At 40.0% G+C, this 17,275-nt stretch overlaps 1 protein-coding gene across 1 annotated transcript in view; it reads left to right on the forward strand.

Moving 5' to 3' along the window:
- LOC122550456 (T-cell surface protein tactile) overlaps nt 1–17,275 on the forward strand; it is a 108,232-nt gene that overhangs the window by 75,346 nt on the left and 15,611 nt on the right. The window contains exons 5-9 of the mRNA XM_043691198.2: nt 167–231; nt 1,068–1,155; nt 1,897–2,073; nt 8,274–8,389; nt 14,953–15,091. Coding sequence (XP_043547133.2) covers nt 167–231; nt 1,068–1,155; nt 1,897–2,073; nt 8,274–8,389; nt 14,953–15,091 — 585 coding nt within the window. The remainder of the gene's footprint in view (nt 1–166; nt 232–1,067; nt 1,156–1,896; nt 2,074–8,273; nt 8,390–14,952; nt 15,092–17,275) is intronic.

The following is a 17,275-nucleotide window of genomic DNA, read 5'->3' on the forward strand; positions in this document are numbered from 1 at the left end:
TATATTTGTACGCATTTCCAGGAATTAAGAAGTGCTTAAGTGATGCTTGACATTTGACTTTTGTACTGTTTATGTTTAATATGTGCGTTTATAGGTTATTTCTATCACATTTAAGGTAGGGACAAATCTTTTTAAACGCATAAATTTTGGAATCTCTATATTTCAGCTGAACCGACAACTCCAGAAATTCACGAGGAACTGAACTATTTTCCTTTGACCAAGCTACACTTGGTAAATATTGTAATCTCCTCCACTAATATTGTTCTGCTTTAACCCTTAAGATTCCCTTGCAGTTTGTCTTGATGTTGTAATCATCTTTTGCTGAAGTTAATGCATAATAACAGTATAATTTAAAAAGGGGGTAACGAGATGGAGATGGTGAAAGGGGAGTAGATGGGTGCAACTCTCAGGTGAGACCCCATCTTCCTGATGCTGAGATAAGTGCCTTTGAAAGAGAAATTATTAAGAGAAATAGTGATTGGTTTAAATGGAAAGTTGCTTTCTTCTTAAACTCTCAATCTTTTTCATCAAAGCTAATGCAGTTTTACTGCCCTCTGCCTTGACTACCAAACACGGTCTTGTATACAGAATGTCATATTATATCTGACACTTTAATAGTGGCCCTCCTACATTGAAAACAACTTAATAAGGTGATGATTGATGTAAAATATCGCTGCTGTGGATGGTTCATCAGATTCAATATTTTAGTGTTAAATCATTTGTCAAGGTACATTGGCCTTTGCTAATTCCTGTTTTTTTGGAAGATTTGATAATTTAGTTAATGTTCGAAGTTTATTAGTTTAACTACATTTTTATCATATAAATTTACCTCGATGTTACCTAGCACTGACAGAATCTAAAGCCAACTGAAATTTTACTTCCAGCACTAGACTTCTTAGGTAGCCAGTGGGAATGAAATGTCACATCAAATTAATCTGCTGGAATTTTAAAAATCTCTCATACATCTTAAAATGTGAACAAACAAAAGCATTATCAACTATGCCATTCATTATCTTTGAATGTTTTCCTTGAAATTGTAAATAATACGATGTTTTATTTTGATTCAGAATGTTACCTGCATCTCACAAAAAGCATATCCAGAGCCAAATATCACATTCTACTTTGATGGACTTCCTCTTCGAGATGGGGATAATGGTACAAAAACTTTACATTTTACTAAAACCGTAGTTATTGGTGATTATGTAAGTGTCACTCAGTCACTCACTGAAAAGCAAGATGATGAATCCAGAATTGTCAGGCAGGCAATGAAGATGAAACTCATCCTTCTTCATCTTTGACCTGGTTGACCACCTACCAACTCTCCACTGCATTAATCTGGTTGCATTCTTATCTATCCTTGCTGAAATTTCACTTGGCCATTTTCCCATTCCCTCAGTAATAACTGTGGTCCCATAAGAATTTATCATTGACCCTTCATTTGCATACTGCCCATTGCACTTTATTAAAACATTAATCAAGCTCAGTACTACTTCAGCACCATTTCTCCCAACACCGCTGTTGTTGCGAAATTATCATACTGTTCATCCTGTATCCTCTTTTGGTTTAGTTTTTCATGTTATACCAAACCAGCATTTTTGCCCATCTTTAATTGCCCTTGATCTGAATAGCTTCTGGGTCATTTCAGAGGGCAGTCTCTCAACCAGCTAATTTTAAAAATAACACTGCTTACTGCTGTTTGAAGAATCTTACTAGATGCAACTTTGCTGCCTTGTTTCCTGTATTACAGCAGTGACCTTGTTTATAAAATGCTTTGGAATATCCTAAAGGTGTTACACAATTGAACGTTCCTTTCCTTCTCTATCTTATATGTCATATTTGTGTGTTGTTGGTGTTGCATAAGAAAAACATTGAAATTGGACTGACATATTCTTTCAGATGTTGTTATAGAATCAGAGATCCTCCTGGACTCAAGCGGCTTGTATGAGGTGAAGCAAAGATTGTCCTTAGAGACTGAAACAAATCATTGGAGGTTTTTATGGTGTGAAGCCATGTTCGTACTGCCTGGAAATGAGAGCAGAATGATGCTCTCCAAAATGATACCTCTCAATAACTGTGAGTATTGATTGCAACAAAATGATTCAGACTGTTAGTGACCATTAAACCACACAATCCACTTAGTGTTAATCTAAGTTTCAGTAAAATGTAATATTCTCAGTATCTCTGATTTCTACATCCCTGTTATTTCTATGCCAGGCTGGATTTTTATCTTGGAACTGAGAATCAGAGATCTACAGGATTTTTTGACATTGTGTTCCTGCCTTTTGATTGGCAGTGCCTGCCATATTATTTTCCTGGTGGAGTGTCAGGGACAAGCTTGAGTCAGGCCTGTCTTCAGAAACTGAAAGCAAAAGGTGGAAATGAATGAAACGAGACTGAGGCTATGATATTCCAAGGCCAGCCTCTGCTCATTAATACAGTTCTCCACTTCCAGAGGTAAATGTGGATCCTGTTATAGCCTCAATCACTACCCTTTCCCTCACCTTTACCTCTCGTAACAACCTTGCACCAATGCCTCCTTTTGCCCCCATACTCTCCGTAAACCCTCATCCCTATTTTCTCTCACTTTCCTAATCCCTCATAAATCACACTCCTCTCAACCCACTCAGAGTCGAAAAGTGTGGTGCTAGAAAAGCACAGCAGGTCAGGCAGCATCCAAGCAGAGTCGACAATTTGGGCCCTTCATCAGGAATGCTCAAAAATGTTGATTCGCCTGCCCCTCCAATGCTGCCTGACCTGCTGTGCTTTTCCAGCACCACACTTTTCAACTCTGACCTCCAACATCTGCAGGCCTCACTTTCTCCTCAACCCACTCAGTATTCACCATAAACAGAACTTACAAGACCTACCGTAACATTGGAAAATCTTTGACAAACCCCAAAATCTGTCATGACAAACAAACAGGGCTGCATTTTACATTTTTTTGATTAAGTCTCAAGTTGCACCTGATATTGGCGGGTTTTTTTGGCATGAGACCTAGTAAGATTTCTCACTCTATCTTACCAAAATTGTCTCATTAATTACCTAAACTGCCCCTCTGTGATCTGTCATGACTGATTTCTGCCAAATCTTATTATCCATCTTTCTTACAACAGCTCGCCACTCAGCAGGCATCTGTTGAAACCCTGGCATCCTTTGTACCTGTGTTATCTTTAAAAGTCTGTTGCACACTTGATTGAGCACTGGCATTCCGAGACTCTCTACTCAGTCAAGGAGAGACACTGAGCAGTTCGGAGAAGGGGAAGAAGGTACTGTGATTCTCCCATAGGGAGCTGAAGTAGGATGGAGTGGGGTGGTTCACAGGAGAGGCACCCAGAGGACCAGTACAGGAAGCCCTATTAGTTAGTTCAGAGTCAACCCCATGGTGTTGAGGAGCAGTGGTAAAGCAAGCAGGTCAGTGACCATTTCTGTTCTGCCAGGGCATGTGCCCTGCATACATCACCTTCCCTCAGTACCGTCACCCAGCCCACCCCCCACAACACTGACCATGCATCTCCTTGATGTTTCAGTAAATGTTACTACCCTGGAGTCAGCTTTAAGGTGACTAACCCAAACCAGTGAGCCTTCCTCAGAGCTCTATTTTTTGGGTTTTGAACTCAGAGTTGCATTCATACAGAGCCTTGACAGAATGACTATAAATACCCCTGGTATGCTAAATCAATAATTGGTTTTGAATTTAGCAAAACCTTTGCAATGAGATTCCATTGAATAAGTATGTCCACAAAACATCATAAGATGAATATATTATTGCCTCGAAGGCAGTCAGAAATTTGGTCATTCTGTCAAAGCTTTGAAACAGCCAAATGGAAGGGTCAGCTGAACTCGAGGAAAGCATAAAGGAGAAATGATGGTTCACACAGTCAAATCTGAACTTCATTGATTTGGAATGCAGAATAGCACTTTAATCATTGGATAATGTACTCAGGAATGTGTAGGGTAATCCAAAATTGCCCATTTTTCATCTCCATAATGCTGTTCAATTCGGTGGCCAGTTACTCTTTGTAAAACAAAGGGTTACCATTTTATTGAAAGCTCATATAACCTGTGATCTAGGATTTGATAATGATATGTAAAGATGGCAATATTTTTAGAACTTATCTTTCATACAGTTTTTAACTCTAAACCATGGTTCCCTCTTGGCTCATGACATGTCTGAGCTGCTGTGAAATATGTTGCCTTATGAAACTGAGCCAGGTCCAGGAAAATTACAGTGGGTATGAAATATCTGTTTCTGCACTGAAACTGACAATGTTGGGACAGGTGGGTATGGCCTCAAAAGCTGCTTATTTTCCTGTGTTAATTAAACTTGCCAGCAATAAGGACGGGACAGGAATCCCACAAGTGGGTCCTGCTGTTGATTTTTAAATCCTACCCAGTACATGATTTGGTTATTCATCAGAATGTGAAGATTCAAACTTCTGTGTTTGTTTATACGCCGCAATGAAGCAATAGTGCCCCTTTTACATTGTAGTTATCTTTCTTGATAATGTAATTGAGATAATCTGCAACTCAAATCAATTGTTGCAACAATAAGACATAGAATACTTAAGAACCAAATCTGACTTCCTAGAAGTAGTACCTTTCAATAATGCACATATTGAAAAGACAGTTGATACCTTGGAGTAACCATAAAAACTTTTTTTTGTCATGGCAACAAACTAACTACAAATTGCATTCTGCACATAACTCTTTAATGGCAGCATGAATATGAAAATGTCATTTTAAGAGGAATAATTTTATATCATGGGAATGTTGTAAACCAACACTTGAGTATATACAGTGGAATTTCTTGTAAGAAGTTTAATTGCCATCCTCTCCTGATATTACAGGACACAAGCAATGTACAAGGTTTTCAATACTCAATCAGGGAATGATAATGGTTTTGTATCAATCTGAGACAATCTAGAAATAATCTACTGCTGTTTTCACTTCCGGCTGAATACAAGGAAAACTAAAAGACACTTTTTAAGCTGACCCTGGAAACATCAAATATATCCCCTCAAGCAATGGTGGATGCTATATGTAGTGAGAGAGGACTGCAACTTTCTCACAAAACATTTACTAGACAAATATATTCCAATTTGATTTGTACAGGTGGAATCAATAGTAGTAATTCACAGTGTTACATGAGCTTATATCTTTAATTAACTTAAAAATGGTTGTGTGAGTCTCTTAACTTCTCAGTCAAAAAAGCAGATTGAACAGAGGTAGTCACTTAAACTGCAACCCAAAACTAGGCCTCATGCTGTCTCCTACTGATCTATGAGCAAAGAATTCTGTTTATAACCCATTGATAAACTTCATGTTGACTTTCAAGGGAATATTGTGAGATCTGAGACACAAATATAATTAGAATTAGAATTAGGTTTATTGTCTTGTGTACTCAAGGACAAAGTAAAGAAGTACAGTGAAAAGTGTACAATGACGTACTCACAGCGCCATATTAGGTACAAAGTACCAAGGTACAAATCTTAGGTGCTAAAATTGATTAGGTACAAAAATGGAGAAATAAAGAGAAAAGCTAAAAGTTTTACAGTGCAATTCTTTATAGCATAAATATCTTGGTTACCTACTATTACTCCAGGTTAAAGTGTATTTAAAACTGGTTGAGGACTAAACACAATGGTTTCAGTGGGCACTGATTGGAATACCATAGGAATACTGCCTTAATACCAGTAGAATCAATGAGAAATCTCAGTTTTATTCCACTTTTGAAAACAAAACTCCATCAGTAGGATTTCTAGAGCACAAAACATCAGAAAATTGGTTGAAGTGAGGACTTGTGATATCCAGGAGGTGAGTGCCTTTACACCCCCTCCCTGAATCCAGGTGTCTGGCTGAGACTGGGCCTCCATCAAACTATAATTTCTCTGAAGTTTCAATCCCGACACAATTCCACTACTGCCCTGACCCCTCCAGAACCAAAATCACCGGATGTTGAATCAATCAACCCACGAGCCTCTTATTTAGTACCCTTGGTTTTTGACCTCCCATTTCTGACTCTCTCATCTAAATTTTATATTTAAATTACATCCCTGACCAAGAATCCTGTGGAAAACTATACTTGCCCTCCTACTCTGGCTACCAACTCCCAATTCACCCCCACCCCAAACCAACCACCTATTTCTGCATTGGTGGACTTTCAGAGGCTTTGACTCCAGATCTCTCCTGAGAACTATAACATCCCTAACCCTGGTTGAGTTTACTTGTTCCAGGGGCCTTACACTCCACTGAACATTTCACAATGTGTAGGCTAATCCCAAATTGCCTATGATTTTCTGACCAACCAGGTCCCCACAGGTGAATTAAGTTATATTTGCCTCTAAACCTTCTGCTGCTGCATGTCTCTGTGCACCTTGAGAACCATTCTTAAAACTGAACTTTTTAACCAAGCAGTTTTTAAATCACTGCCTTTTGTTTGTGTTAGCATCCTATTTCCGCACACAGCTCAGAGCAGAGCTTTAGACTGTTTTTCTACATTATAATGAACCTTTCCTTTATGTTTTGCCACTTAATATACATACACTTTGCCAATTTATCAGGAACTTTCTGACAGGAATGCCAACTTAATAAAAATGCTTCTTTGCTTTCTAACAGCATTGGAGTCAATATTAATATAGCTACACAGTGTTAACATTGACTAAGGATTAATGTGGAGCAATGCACTGGAAATTTTTTTAAAAACTAATTGCAACTTAGTGGTTGTAGCTTTTTAATATAATTCTGATGCATGCTCAAAAGAAAGAATTGTGGGAAAAGAAAATCAAACAATAATTTGTGTCTCTCCTTGTTATTGAATATGCTCCTGATGTTCTCTCTCCCTCTATCACTATGATGCATTTAGGTTAATGGTGGTAATTTAAAATGCAAGTTGTTATTGAATAACTCCAGGGATTTAGAAAGAAGACCTTTAACTAACAATAATGTAATGGATGTAGTTTATGCTGCTGCGAGCTTTTCATCACTTAGTGCTGTACCTACAAAAGCTCTTCAATTAAATAACTGCTTGGCAAGCTGAAATGTTGTTTGTACTATTCGACTGCGATCATCAGGTTAAAGTTAACCTCAGCAAGCTGTCAATCAATTTATGATGTGTGTTTTCCTCCTTCAAATAATCCAGTAAAGAAAAAAGTAATTAAATTTATAAAGTGCTTGTTGTGATCTCAGGAAATCTGAAAACACTCCACAGAAAGTAAATTACTTCTGAGTTATAGAAAGCCACCAGCTAAAACATCAATCCAGAGGCATCAGCAAATAATCCAGGCCAACATTTCAGGGGGTTTGAAGGTGATCTTTCAAGTAGGATGTTAGATTGAGGTTTGACTGACTTCTAGGTGAATGTAAAATCTCCAAGGCAACAGCTGAGAAATGCAGAGAGTTCTTACAGTATCCTAGTCAATATATCCAACTTGACATGATCACTAAAAAAAATTATATGGACATTATCTCATTTATGGGGCATGGTCAAATGCATTTGAACAATAATGCTGTTGAAACAGTTGAGAAATCCATAATGTTTACTGCACAATTTTAAATAGAAAGATTGGGATTTCTTTGCAGGTTATTTCAGTCAATGAACCTTGTCTAAATCAGTAACAGTGGACCGATTTATTAGCAACCTTTATTGGTCACAAATGCATTATCCTGCTCATTGCCTTGCCACTGAATTAAACAAACCGCAACCTGACATGTTAATAAATGACTGTTTTCACTCGTGTTTACTGTTTGCCAACAAAATGGTGACATGCATAATGTCAGGGAGATACATACTTATCACAAATATCAGAGTAGTATCACTGCCTCACTAAGATTTGTGATCCAAAAAGGTAAAGTTGTTGTAATCCCAGAGGATCAAGGGCTGCTCTCTCAACAGGGAGAGAAAATGTACCACAGCAAATGTGCTTGCATTGAACTGTCACTAAATGATAAAGTGATAAATAATAAATGGTTTTAAGAGAACAGAACATAACTTGCATGAATAAATTATGGGAAAGTTTTCTAATTCAATGGGAATGGAGTGGATTTTAGTACAGAATGCAAGTTCAAGAGAAGAATGGAGTGGTGATAATTACACACTAGTAATGGAATAATTTGATGGGAGGAAATCAAGTTTAGAGATTGTAACTCCAGCTGAACTTTTCTCTACATGCTACCAACAGGCAGCAAGGACAAGTCTCCACTTTCTGAAGTGAATGCACCTTTGTTGTGTTGCTTAACTGAATTCCTTTAATGGGTATCCTAACTATTGTTTTCAGATCTGAGCCGAATTGAATTTACTCCTGAAGGGCCCTACGATGTATTTCTTGAAGATACTCTGAATATTTCATGCCGTGTCAACAGCTCAGTGACTCCACATTACAAATGGACAAAGGTAGTGGTCTGATTCATATGTGAAAAAGAGAAAACTTATTAAAATATGAATGATTTGCTTTTACAAAGTGGGGATACCATTGGTTATCATGGCTTTTTGGTGAGGGTGAATAGATACGGATTAATGTGAAGTAAATTTCCAAAACTGTAGCTTTTGTAAGTAAATACATGTGTTACTTACAAGAAACTACAAAACTGTTGGAATAGTCTAACATTTCTTCATGGCATTCTATAAAATCGAACTCATCCTTGAACCTAATGAGTGATGTATTGCATTTATTCCTCTGTATTAGTGTTTTAAAATTATAGTTTATTCACACCACATTTATTGATACAATACTGAACTAGTTCACAGTAATGTGAAAGTTGTGGAACATTTTGACTTGAACTGATTTGATGAAAACCCAAATAAAATTTTCTCCTGTCTTCACTAGTATTAGCTTCAACTCTTACTCCACATTCAGGCTACATTTACTTTGTAACTGCAACATAATGGAAATGAAACTTCTTTTTACTAAAAAATAGCAATGCATCCATTTCTGAAGAGTTGCTCCTGAAGGGAGTGAGAGTCCCTGCAGAGTCTTACCTGGGCTCAGAGCTACACACTGAATGTAATAAGAATACTGCATTATAACAAAAATAATTTTATCAAACAATTATGATTGATAAAATACAAGGATAGAAAGATAACTATGATAAAGAAAGAAGGAAAATATTTTGTGTGTTTATGTATATAGAAAAACATTTTTAAAAAGTCCACATTGACTGCTCAAGACAACTTCCCAAAAGAGATGCATCAATTCCAAACTGGTCTGTTCACAAGAATCCCCACAAAATTTTCTCTTTTCACTAAGACTCCAAGTAACCTTCTGTAGAGATGTACTTGTCAGTCAGTCTCTGTGTAAATGTTGCTTCCTCTGTGAGTTGACCAGATTGCTCCATCTGCGGCACCAGATCCTCAAAATTGTGTCATTTATAGTCCAATTTCTGACCCCATTCCAACCTGCCGAAGAGGTCATTCAGACTTGCCCCAAAATAAGAGTCTGACAACCGTGAGTCTTTTTCACACAAACTCTGTAAGGTTTGCAGCTTTCACAGTTTCATAGAATTCAAACTGTTCATGAATCCTTCTGTGTTGGTCATTTGCCGTCGATTAGGTTATATTGTTAATCAATCTTTTCCATCTTCTGACTGCACACCAAAGTTGACCACCTCAAGTGCCAGGCTATGCATTGTTCTTGCTTGTAATTCAAGGAACATTGGGATGCATATGGTTAAAAGCGGTTCAGCCTTTTAAAACTATAGAAAATATTAGCAGCAAATCTAAGGAAATACAATGGTTCAGTCAGAATAACAGATGTGAACGTTACCCGTGAATATAGCCAGCAAGGAAAGTTCCTGGTGGGGTCTGAGAGTTTTGGTTTGTCTTTTGGTTTGGTTCAACTTCAGATTTTTTTCTCTTGCTCTTCCCATATCATGACTGTCTTTCTGTGTGGATCATTAGTTTTATACTGACTGTGTTAAATCTGCCAACAGGCAGAAAACCAGCTTCTAGTATACCTTGTGAGATACAATACACAGGTGGCCAATTTCAGGCAATAATGTGCTGTGTTACAATAAGTAACCAAAGCAATTCACTAGTTTATGAGCCAATCTGGTTCTTCTTCTAGTTTGTATCTAGGATTTATTGGACAAGAGCGCTTAATAATTTGAATTGTGTGCTCTGCTGCTCCATTTGAAACAGAATGGTGTCATGGAATGTGACATGGTGAAAGCACTTCTGAAAACAAAAAGTAAAATGAGATTAATTTGTTAGATTATAAGTTCCTTTGGGAATCCATAAGCAGCAAGCAAACTATACAAAGTCTCTAAAGTTTTTCTAGTTGTTATTTGATTCATCAGAAACATCTCCACCCACTTGGGGTGACTATCACCAGGAATAACTGTTACCCTTCACATTTTGCAAGATCAATGTGTAGCCTCTGCCTCACTTTAACTAACTATTTCCACAATTGAATGGCAGCTTCTTCTTTACAGCTTGGCATAATCTACACTTTTTCACTGCATCTATGTCCTTATCTAACCCTGGTTCCCTAAGAGAGCCTCTCACTAGGTTCTTAGTTAAATTTATTTTTAAGTGTTGATCATGGAAATCACATTAAAAACTGGAATTACATCTCTGACTCCCACATAACACTGTCTTTATTAACTTCTGGTCATCTGTACTTAATGTCATGTGGCCAAACACAAACTTGTTACTCCAAAAACAACCAAAGACAACATTTCAAACTCTATTTGAGCATAATGCCACTCACTGGCACTCAAGTACAATTGGTCTTCAACACATGAAGGATGACAGTGCATAATATATATGGAGGGAAATGACAGGCTAGCTGAATCCTTTACATTGTGGTGCACAAGCATTGTGCCACCTTCCAATTTACTTTTACATAACTTGAACGTTTTGTAACAATCCTTGTTCCTAAACCACAGAAGACTCTTCCTCAAGAATTTGATGAATGGATGGAATAAGATTGCCAAATTTGATATGGATTTACCACAATCATTCATTGGACCCAAAAGAAAATATCCTCAGAATGAGGCACATTTCTCACTGCTTAAACCTTATTCTGGGTAGGATGACTCATTTTTGTCTACACTATGACACAAATGCATGACAGAACTTTCAAACGTATCACATTTGACTGTCTTCATCCGAATTCTATGCTTTTCCAAAATTTGGAGAACTTACATCACACTATCATCATTATCTGCCTATTTAGAGTTGAAATATATATAATCTTCAGATAATAACCACTTAAGGAGTAATAGCTACTCTTTAAATTCCTTGTACAAACTGGTTCATTACCCTTTGAAATATTCTGGTGGGGGGGGGGGGGGGGTGGGTCTGTAGAAATACCAAATGGCAACCTATGGAACTGAAATGGTCTCATGTGGTTATTAAGAGTCAAAGATAACTTGAGCTCCTCACTTAGTTCAAGTTGGAGTTTGGCATTTTCAGATCTACTTTTATAAAAAATCTGGTCTCCTGACAAGATAGTGAGCATCCTTGACATCTGGCAAATTATTGGCTGGTTAAGATCTCATAGGAGAAAGTAAGGACTGCAGATGCTGGAGATCAGAGTCGAGAGTGTGGTGTTGGAAAAGCACAACAGATCAGGCAGCATCCGAAGAGGAGGTGAATCAACATTTCAAGCATAAGCTCTCCTCCTCCCAACCTTATCCCAGTCCTAAGCCTTCAACTTGGCACTGTTCTCTTGACCTGTCCATCATTTTTTTATCTATCCACTCCACCATCCTCTCTAACCTTTCACCTTTCCCCCACCATCATCTACCTATCACACTCTCAGCTACCTTCCCCCTAGCTCCACCCTCCTCCCATTTATCTCTCAGTCCCCTGGCCCACAAGCCTCATTCCTGATGAAGGGTTTATGCACGAAATGTTGATTCTCCTGCTCCTCGGATGCTGCCTGACCTGCTGTGCTTTTCCAGTGTCACACTCTCGACTCTGGTTAAGATCTAGTACCTGATTTACCGTTACTTTATAAGCCTGCATACTCTTACACTACCATTTACCTTTGCTGCTACCACTATTGGTATGCGCCAATTACTCCGTTCGATGTATGCAGTACTCTCTGTTGGCCGTCTTTTCAGATATTGCTCTATTTTTCTCCTTACAGCTGGGGAAAGTGCACAGGGTCTGCAGTGAAATGCTCTGGCATTTCTCTGAACCCATACATTAGCATTATAATTATTTTAAAGTAACCTGTTCAGATATGATATGAAATATCTCAAACGCTGTTGGGACCTAAACCTAGACCTTCTGACTCAGAGATCCCATAAGACCCTTGAATACTTTAGTATTATATCCTTGAATCAGATGGTCAGTTTCATTAAACACTCAGAGATAATTGGTGATTATGACAGCCTGTGTTATGAGTCATGTTTCTATGTGCAAAATCTTGGTCCAGTTTAACTTCAGTGTTTATGACCGGTTGCTTCTGAGCAAAGCTGGGTTTTAATCCTTCACTACAATAATGACCAATTTTGCCTTTTGTTTTTTTCTTAGTTATAGTTCTCTTTCCCATAACTGGGATTCTCTCTCCTGTATAACTTCTTAATTCTATGTGTGATTTCTCCAACTGAAGCTGACTCAATGTTTGAGTGTTTCAGGAATCACATTGACTGATGCCTCCATGTCAACCTCCGTGTCCCCTGTGACTCTATCCAATGTTACTTAGGCTCTGAATTTTCATTGGATATCATTATACATTTTATTGTATGGATCTCAACTGAGCTTTCATCAACTTGCAGCTGTTTCTTCCACCATTTCTCGATGTGTCTCCTTCTAATATACCTTGAAGAGCTGACCCTTTTCTTGAGCTATGGCACTGTATGTTCATACATGGACATTTCAATGTCCAAAGTTGGCCTGAGCATTAACAATTGGACTTAGTAACTATCCTTGTTTGAACCTTTGGCTGACTTGACTTTTAACAGAGACCTGACAATTGTTAACTATGGCTTTTCTTGAGTCACATTGTGCCATGTCCATGGACAATTCTGTTTGGCACATTCCACCCTGACCTTAAATTTACCTGGACCATCTCTGACACCTCCCTCCCCTTCCTGGACCTCTCCATCTCCATTAATGACGACCGACTTGACACAGACATTTTTTACAAACCAACAACTACCTGGATTACACCTCTTCCCACCCTACCGCCTGCAAAAATGCCATCTCGTATTCCTAATTCCTCTGCTTCAGCCGTATCTACTCCCAGGAGGACCAGTTCCACCACAGAACACACCAGATGGCCTCCTTCTTTAGAGACCGCAATTTCCCTTCCCACGTGGTTAAAGATGCCCTCCAACGCATCTCGTCCACATCCCGCACCTCCGCCCTCAGACCCCACCCCTCCAACCGTAAAAAGGACAGAACCCCCCTGGTGCTCACCTTCCACTCTACCAACCTTCGTATAAACCAAATCATCCGCTGACATTTCCGCCACCTCCAAACGGACCCCACCACCAGCGATATATTTCCCTCCCCACCCCTTTCCGCCTTCCGCAAAGACAGTTCCCTTCATAACTACCTGGTCAGGTCCAGGCCCCAACAACCCACCCTCCCGTCCTGGCACCTTCCCCTGCTACCGCAGGAACTGCAAAACCTGCGCCCACACCTCCTCCCACCCCTCAATCCAAGGCCCTAAAGGAACCTTCCACATCCATCAAAGTTTTACCTGCTCATCCACCAATATCATTTATTGTATCCGTTGCTCCCGATGCGGTCTCCTCTACATTGGGGAGACTGGACGCCTCCTTGCAGAGTGCTTCAGGGAACATCTCCGGGACACCCGCACCAATCAACCACACCGCCCCGTGGCCCAACATTTCAACTCCCCCTCCCACTCAGCTGAGGACATGGAGGTCCTGGGCCTCCTTCACCACCGCTCCCTCACCACCCGACGCCTAGAGGAAGAACACCTCATCTTCCGCCTCGGAACACTTCAACCCCAGGGCATCAATGTGGACTTCATCAGTTTCCTCATTTCCCCTTCCCCCACCTCACCCCAGTTCCAAACTTCCAGCTCAGTACTGTCCCCATGACCTGCCCTACCTGCCTATCTTCTTTTCTACCTATCCACTCCACCCTCCTCTCTGACCTATCACCTTCATCCCACCCCCATCCACCCATTGTACTCTTTGCTACCTTCCCCCACCCTCCTCCCTGACTTATCACCTTCATCCCCAACCCCACTCACCTATTGTACTCTATGCTACTTTCTCCCCACCCCTACCCTCCTCTCATTTATCTCTCCACCCTTCAGGCACTCTGCCTGTATTCCTGATGAAGGGCTTTTGCCCGAAACGTCGATTTTCCTGCTCCTCGGATGCTGCCTGAACTGCTGTGCTTTTCCAGCACCACTCTACTCCAGAATCTGGTTTCCAGCATTTGCAGTCATTGTTTTTACCACGTTATGTTGCAGGCTACTTTTAGCAATGTGCATGACTTACTCCAAATCTCCTCACTTTTTTAAGTTACATAAACTGGCCTGTAAAACTTTCTCTTGAAATGCTGCAAAATTACACTGGATTCACAGCTTCTTTCAAGGCCACAATACAGTCTCCAACATTCTCACTGGTAACCGATCCCATGGCCCAGGACAATAGCCTTGTGCAATTATGAATGGTTTCAGATTGTAGTCCAGTTTAAATGCAATATCTGACAATGGTATCATGTTCTGATTTAACAACAATATGGAAATTCTCCGGGCCTGCTCCAGTCCGAAATGTCACCCTTTTCCTTCCACCTACTGCCTGATGAACAGCAGGACTGAGTCAGTCCAGACCAATGCTTTGACTTAACATCACGCTCACCTTGCTTGAAGCTGACGAAGTAACAGGCCACAACATATTCAAACATCTCAAGTATTTCATTTTGTTCAGTTGTGCAGCCTATTCAACAGTTTTTAAATATTAAGCCCCATTTTAACTGAAAATTATGCCTCTCTATAAATTCTTGTGTTTTTTTCCCTGAAGGTTAATGGGACAGTATCAAGTTCCAATCCATTGATCTTGAAGAATATAACGGAAGAGACCGCTGGAATTTACGTCTGTGATGTTAATATTCCAGGAACTAATCTACATCACAGTTCTTACATTAATGTCATCATCAAAAGTAAGATCAAGGTGTTAAATGTCAGTTTTAGATGAGGAGAAACTTTAAGAGAAGTACCTTATGCAGAGAGCTAAAGAGGATTCATTGCAAAATTAAACTTGGTTCTGTGATGTAGATACGATGACAACACAATTGAGGTCTTGATTTGGAGATGCCGGTGTTGAACTGGGATCAGCAAAGTTAAAAATCACACAACACCAGGTTATAGTCCAACAGGTTTAATTGGAAGCACTAGCTTTCAGAACGCTGCTCCTTCACCTGGTGTTGTGTGATTTTTAACTTTTAACACAATTGAATGTAGTTGAGGCAAGGTCCTATCTATCTAGTGCCGGAAGTCCACAAAGAGGTTTAATTCTTAATAAATTTTTTATGGTGTCTTCTCTTGGTCCCACAAGGATCCTCTAATCCGCAATCAACCCCTTTGCATTGCCTCCTATCATAACCTCCTCTTCACTTTAACCTGAACCTTCTATGAAGATTCCAGAAGGCTTTGCCAAATTCCACTTTTCCCAAACCTCCAGTCAGCAAGTTGCCCATGAGATTCAGTTTTCACTGAGAGAACTGAAAAAGCAACAGATTGCCTGTACACATTACCTGCCTGATTCTGTGTGTCTGTGGGAAATCAAATATAATAAAACAAATGACACAAAATAATGTTATGGTGAAGATATCATTTTTCCTAAGGGTATTTTAACAAAAGATTTGCCTGACATAAAATTGTATTGGGAACAGGGTAAGGCATTGGGAACAGGGTAAGGCACATGGATCAGAACGGAATGGATGATCCACCCAAGTGACCAGAGTGATAGCAGGAAATTCATCCTTCACAACATCAGCCGCCTCATTGCCGTTTAATGCGTTAAAGAGAGTTAATGAACTGGAGCTGAGACCGCCATCAGTCACTCAGAGATCTTCTGGCAAATCTGATTAGTCAGCAGCTCTGTTATCCCTGCAGTGCCACATCAAGAGGTGTTCATTGCTAGTACTATAAATAGTTCCACCAGATAGCAGCCAGTGGGTGTTTTAGATTAGATTAGATTAGATTAGATTACAGTGTGGAAACAGGCCCTTCGGCCCAACAAGTCCACACCGACCCGCCGAAGCGAAACCCACCCATACCCCTACATTTACCCCTTACCTAACACTACGGGCAATTTAGTATGGCCAATTCACCTAACCTGCACATCTTTGGACTGTGGGAGGAAACCGGAGCACCCGGAGGAAACCCACGCAGACACGGGGAGAACGTGCAAACTCCACACAGTCAGTCGCCTGAGTCGGCTACCAAACTGGACTATTTGCATGCCAAACGGCATAAACAGCAAGTGATAGACAGAGTTAAGCCAACCCACAACCAACGGATCAGATCTTAGCTCTGCAGTCCCGACTTGGGTGGGAAAGGTCGACCTTGAGTATGGGGTGTTGATGGTTAGAGGGGCTATTGGTCCTCATCCTAAAACAACTTTATTCTTTCTCTGGACTCTGCATCCAGAAGTGCTGGTGTGAATGAGCTGGTCAGCAATCACTGGGGCTGGTAGGTGGTCAGCACACATCTAGCCACTGACATGAACAATGGAATCTGACATGTACCAGCCTCTAAGAACCATTATAGCACATCTCCAAATCCTTTAAACTGCATCTCAATACTACACCTCGGGTTGCATTGGCAACTCTCATTGTAATGCTGCAGCAAGGACACTTTGCACTCAGGAACAAACAAAGATCCTGACAACACATTTTGACTTTAGAAGTACAACTGAAGCTTCAAGTAATTTCACATTTTTGAGTTGATGTCGCACCAACAACATCTAAGTCAAAACAATTGACCAATTCACTGCAAGTGTTGATGTAAAACCCTGGTTCAATGAAGAGTGCAGGATAGCATGCCAGGAGCAGTCTCAGGCATACATAAAAATGAGGTGCCAAACTGATGAAGCTACCAAACTGGACTATTTGCATGCCAAACGGCATAAACAGCAAGTGATAGACAGAGTTAAGCCAACCCACAACCAACGGATCAGATCTTAGCTCTGCAGTCCTTCCACATAAAGTCATGAATGGCGCTGGACAATTAAACAACTCACGGGAGGAGGAGGCTCCATCCTCAATGATGGACAAGCCCAGCACATCTTTACAAAAGATAAGGCTGATGCATTTGCAACAATCTTAAGTCCAAAGTGCCGA

This window comes from Chiloscyllium plagiosum, unplaced genomic scaffold, assembly GCF_037043375.1.
Source record: "Chiloscyllium plagiosum isolate Xiang-an unplaced genomic scaffold, Cpla_swu_hap1 HiC_scaffold_6, whole genome shotgun sequence".
In the NCBI taxonomy this organism is placed as follows: domain Eukaryota; kingdom Metazoa; phylum Chordata; class Chondrichthyes; order Orectolobiformes; family Hemiscylliidae; genus Chiloscyllium; species Chiloscyllium plagiosum.